The 6000-nt window shown below is 35.1% G+C and overlaps 1 protein-coding gene across 4 annotated transcripts in view; it reads right to left on the reverse strand.

The window, feature by feature from the left end:
- LOC125651749 (poly(A) polymerase type 3-like) overlaps positions 1-6000 on the reverse strand; it is a 39950-nt gene that overhangs the window by 23948 nt on the left and 10002 nt on the right. For all 4 annotated transcript variants that reach the window (XM_048880494.2, XM_048880497.2, XM_048880496.2 and 1 more), the window contains exons 4-7: positions 4701-4785; positions 4504-4613; positions 2863-2916; positions 2591-2702 (exon numbers count right to left, since the gene is read on the reverse strand). In XM_048880494.2, coding sequence (XP_048736451.1) covers positions 2591-2702; positions 2863-2916; positions 4504-4613; positions 4701-4785 — 361 coding nt within the window. The remainder of the gene's footprint in view (positions 1-2590; positions 2703-2862; positions 2917-4503; positions 4614-4700; positions 4786-6000) is intronic.

Below are 6000 nucleotides of genomic sequence, written 5' to 3' on the forward strand. Positions count from 1 at the left end.
TCATTTAATATTTTAAAACATTGAGTTTATAAAATAAAACATGATATGATTTGAGTTGAATTAACGATTTTCTCTTGGACTACATTCTATGTCATTTCGAGATGGGCGTCGTAATTTGTGAATACACAACTTGAAAAACTTCAACTAAACCCGTAAATGGTGGCTTCCACAAACTGTTGTTTACTGTTGAGCAAACAGGTTTCTTGTGGACTGAAGAATGCAGTTTTAAAAGGATGAGTTAGAGATAAGTCCTGTTGAGAAAAAATTAGTGGAATTTTGTTCAGGGCTATTCCAGAAATAAATACATGGGGTTGGGGGGGGGGGGGGGGGGGGGGGGGAGGTACCTTTTGTATATACCAAGCACCCATAAAAAAAAATAAAAAATTACCCCATGACCCATCAAATTGATAAACTCATTTTACAATGACCCATCTAATTAAAAAAAAAAAACTAACCAGACCCACCACAAAAATATTTTTAAAAATGAAAACGGTACAAATCTCGCGAGGTTTTCGGGACAAACATTCTAGTCAATGACGCGGTAATGCCTGTGCAACATTGTATCATAGTAGTTCTGAAGAAACAATGTCACATCAACAATCAAAGGCATCTATGGCGGGAATGTTGGAAAGATTGGGAGTCCAAACGATGCTATTATCATGAATTGGGTATGGATATGTTTTTCCACGAATCGTTCGTCTTCTAATGGAGCCCGTGCCTGGAGGCCTCTATATCACCATCACACTGACTGATAAATATAACGCATCGGTACCCTCGTATAAATCAACTAAGGTTTGCCTATTTTTATTAGAAAACGGAATACCTATTGGTTTCAAAATATTCCCAAAATCGATGCACTGTTAACTGTTATAATCTACAGAACAGAGTTTGCCGCCATCACGTCCACAGGGACCCTACTAAACGCGCCTCTAATTTGAAGAGTGCCGTAATGGAAAGTTATGCGCTGCAAAGAGCGACAACTCGAATAGTTCTATGTTACTTCCGATTTCGAAAGCAGCATTTCGAAAGCACGTTTTCAATTTTCCCTCCGACGTTTTGTAACCAACACGACCAGAGCGACAATAAAAATATTCTGAAAACTCAACACCCACGTGACACAAAATAAAACAATAGAAACTACCCATAATAAATATTTTTTTAACAGTCCAACCACGGACCAAATAAAATATGAAAAAATACGACCACCCACACAAAAAAATATCATTTGCCGCCCGACCCCCCCATTTGATCATTTCCGGAACAGCCCTAAGTGGAACTGGAATTAAGTACAAGGATCAATGTTGGTACTAACAGCAAGCATGGAACACGTGCATGATCATGATGTGAGATGCCAGGTTGTCTTATGGGTTGTCACGGCTTCCAGGTGGACAAGTGAGTGTTACAGAGGGTTTTTTCCAGAGTTTTTATATCAGTGAATTTCTAAGGCATCACAGCCGTTTAAACGTCGTACAGAAGCCTCGTTTTGGTGCCCACTCATAAACATATTATGACGGAGTTCGAAACCATAGTCGTCAAGGGCTACGATATTGCAGTATCTCTGAGGCAGTGTGCGGTGTATCTGGCATTTGGCTTTGTGACATGACAGAAGTTGTTGCAAGGTGCAAACTGTACTATTGTCATCCCCAGTGGAATACATTTTGACTCTCTGCCCGGAATTGCTGAAGCAGACGTGTTTTTTGGGGGGTGGGTGGGGGTGCGGTGGTTTCCTCAAATAGCCATGTTTATTTTATTTTGCATATTCAATTAATATTTATATTTGATATTATTTGTTTGTTTTTGTTGAATAAATTCATATAGATCAATAGAATTGTGAAGTTTTTCTTTTCAGGATCTATAAATACGAAGCATCCTAAGGAATCCTCAACATTCAAATAGAAAGTCGTTCTGGCATTTTTTTTTCGTTGGATGAGATATTCCAATACTTTTTCAACCAATGAAAAAGCGTATAACATGTAAAATTAAAGGATAAGATTTCCCCAATATATTCGAAAGTAAAACTTTGATCCCTTATTGTGGTCCCATCCTACCGGGGGCCATGAATTTTACAAACTTGAATCTACACTATATTAAGAGGCTTTCATATAAATTTAAAATAAACTTCTCTGACCCAGTGGTTTTTGAAAAGATTTTTAAAATGGCATCATCCCATTTTTGCATTTTCGTGAATATCTCCACTTTGAAGGGGCATGGCCCTTCATTTGAACAAACTTGAATCCCCTTCACCTAAGGATGCTTTGTGCAAAGTTTGGTTGAAATTGGCCAGCTAGTTTTGGAAACGAATTTAAAAATTTGTCAATATATAATCGTTATTATATCCCCTTGCCCTTCATTTGAACAAACTTGAATCCCATTCACCCAAGGATGCTTTTTGCCAAGTTTGGTTAAATTGGCTATTTGGTTCTGTAGAACAAGTCAAAAATGTGAAAAGTTTGCAGACAGACAACAGGTAATCAGAAAAGCTTCAGGTGAGCTAATAAAAGCTAACCTGAGAATATTTCTCAGGTAGTACAATGAAAAGTATCAAATCATATACTATTATAATTTTAAAAATGTCATTATTGACACTGACCATTGAGACTTCTGACACATTTTTCATTTAGATTTTTAAGAAGACTCTCGTCTCTAAGATCTATGTCTTCTGGAATCTGGGGCAGGGCAAGTCTGGCAAACAACATGTCCAGCTGGAAAAAAAAGTGTGATATGCAGTCTAGAGATAAAGTTTATAGATGTTATACAATGAGAAAATCAGAATGAATTTATTAAGTAACAAAAGAAAAGTTTACATTTTACTTTTGAAAAAATTAGAAATTCTTATAGAGAACTATAAAATTTCATTTTCACCTCGATTCCATCAAATGTCATCTTGATCACAGGTACAAAGGCTTCTTCAACAGCCTACAAAGGATTGAAAATAACAAATCATTCCATGTCAATCTCAAGTTTACACACTGTATACTGGTATAGGTAGTGGTAAGGCCTTTTTTTAAAAATTGAGTTGGTTTACGGATCCGCCGCACTGATTTTTTGGGATGTTGGAAAAAAAATAAAATGGTTTTTCACTCCTTTTTATATTTCCGACGTTGTGATTTTTCCTTTTCACAAAAAAAAAAAAAAAAAAAGAAAGAAAAGAAAATAGATTCCGCTGGTCTGGATATTTGGAGACAGACGCCTTCGTCGAAATCTCGGGACAGTCCATAATATCCATGTGTCATGTGTGGAATATCAGTCAACTTCAACTGGTGCTAACAATTATTCTGCTCCTTAGTAACAATGCTTTTTGCTTCCAATAAGTTATCAGTTTATGAAACTAACTTCTAATTAGCATTAGTAATAGTTATGCATTGCATACCATTTAGATATGTAAATCCCAAAATAAAAACAAACACTTGTTTCCAGATGGCATCCGTGACGTACGTTGGGTTGCACTAATCACCTAAACAAGTATAACCCTACCTGACCTTACCATGCATACATTTTGCCAAGGATACACTTTTAAATTCTCATTAATGAATTTTAAAGAAATATTCTTCATAATTAATATGTGTAATTCTTCATATATTGAAGGAGGTTGAAAACATATTTAACATTATTGAATTCATTCATTGTCTACTAACAATAAATTGATCTGACCTATATAAAATTCAGAATTTTTGAATAAATGTTTATAGGGTTCATGAATTTTATTTATAACTTTACTTGACTTCATAAATAAGACTTTAAAACTTAAAAGTAAATTTTTAGACAAAATATATGCTTGGTAAGGCCAGTCAAGATTTTGGTACTTCAGGTGATTAGTGTGTCCCTATATACGTCATGGATGCTATCTTTTGAATGGAAAAACGATGTAGTTCTTTTATTTTGGGATTTACATAACTAAACGGTAAACAATGGACAATTGATGACAAATAGTTAATTTAATAAACAAATAACATTTTTGAAGGAAACAGCATTGTTGCCAAGGTGCACAATAGTCGCTACATACCACCGTCTTAAGTTGACAGTGAAGAGAATATTAAAGTTGATAATAAAACACTGATCTCAAATCAAGTTCATTTTTATTACTTAACATTTTGTCATTTGAACTTTTTTTTTTTTTACCTCCTTTGAACAGATTTGAAAATTTTGAAATCCGTAAACCAATTAAAAAAAAAATTGGCCTAATATATAATTTTTAAATCTGGAAATATGGACACAATATTGTGGTACATTAAGTTTTATTACACAAGTTAAAGAGCACTCAGAGAGACTATACCTCCCTCTATACCACAATCCAAAAAAACTCAAAATACCATAATTTTACACTAATGTATGGATCAAAATGCACCTTAAAATCTATGCTATTTTCCCTTCATTTTAGCCCTACCTTGCCAAGCTTGTTTTCAAATCAAAATTTCTTCATAATTTTAGACATATTGCAAACAAACGGGTGATGATAGAAATAATTATAATATGTTGAGAACAATAAACTGAGCCTAAACTTACCCTCAGGTCTTTGACTTCTGGGGTTGTCTTTAAGATTTCGAGGAATGAGGTAAAAAAGTCTTGTCTGTCAACATGTCTTGGAGCAACACAAAGGGTATCAATATCAGCCCCTAAACACAAAGAGCCATTTCAGTAACCTTAATGACACTCAATGATAATCCATGTGAATTTTTTCTTCTAAAGACATGGTTTTGTACCTTTTGTGTGAACTCCGAGTCTGTAGGAACCAAAGGTACACACCTTGCCACCAAAAGCATCAATCTTATCTTCTGGGTAATTATTCTACACAAATAACAATTGATACTGCCTTAATAATGGCTATTGAAACAAAATACCATATAACACATTAATATGGCACCACATCATACTTTAATACAGTAAACCATGGTTATAGCAGACCTCCAGGACCAGCAAAAAAGAGCTCATTATAACCAAAATCTTTATATCCAGTCAGATTTTTTTTTTCCTTTGGGAATAAATATCACTTTGCAATAAGTGTGAATTCATTATAAGTGGGCTTGTTTTACTGTTAAGAACAACAACAAAAAACAAGAGGCCCATGGGCCACATCACTCACCTGAGTCACCTTGGTCCATATCAGAAGATTTTCCATATCTATTTGCATGTAAAACCATAGTCCCTATTATGGCCCCAAACCTTCCCCTGGAGGCCATGGTTTTTGCAAACTTGAATCTATACTATGTCAGAAAGCTTTCATGTAAATGTGAACTTCTTTGGCCCAATGGTTCTTGAGAAGAAGATTTTTAAAGATTTTCCCTTTTTATTTGTATGTAAAACTTTGATCCCCTATTGTGGCCCCATCCTACCCCAGGGGGGCATGATTTTAACAAACCTGAATCTGCACTATATCAGAAAGCTTTCATATAAATCTCAGCTTTTCTGGCTTAGTGGTTCTGGGAAGAAGATTTTTAAAGATTTTTCCTATAAATTTGTATGTAAAACTTTGATGCCCCCCTTGAGGCCCCATCCAATCCCCGGGGTCCATGATTTTAACAAACTTGAATCTGCACTATATAGAAAAAAACACAACAACAACAAAAAACGAAAAAAAAGAAAAAAAAACAAGAGGCCCATGGGCCACATCGCTCACCTGAGTCACCTTGGTCCATATGAGAAGACTTTCTATATATATTTGCATGTAAAACCGTAGTCCTTATCATGGCCCCAATCTACCCCTGGAGGCCATAGTTTTCGCAAACTTGAATCTACACTATGTCAGAAATTTTTCTTGTAAATGTGAACTTCTTTGGCCCAATGGTTCACGAGAAGAAGATATTTGAAGATTTTTCCTATATATTTGTATGTAAAACTTTGATCCCCCCTTGTGGCCCCATCCTACCCCCAGGGGCCATGATTTGAACAAACTTGAATGTGCACTATATCAGAAAGCTTTCATGTAAATATCAGCTTTTCTGGCTCAGTGGTTCTTGAGAAGAAGATTTTTAAAAAATAATTCCTATATATTTGTATGTAAAA

Source organism: Ostrea edulis, chromosome 5 (genome assembly GCF_947568905.1).
Source record: "Ostrea edulis chromosome 5, xbOstEdul1.1, whole genome shotgun sequence".
Classification (NCBI taxonomy): Eukaryota; Metazoa; Mollusca; class Bivalvia; order Ostreida; family Ostreidae; genus Ostrea; species Ostrea edulis.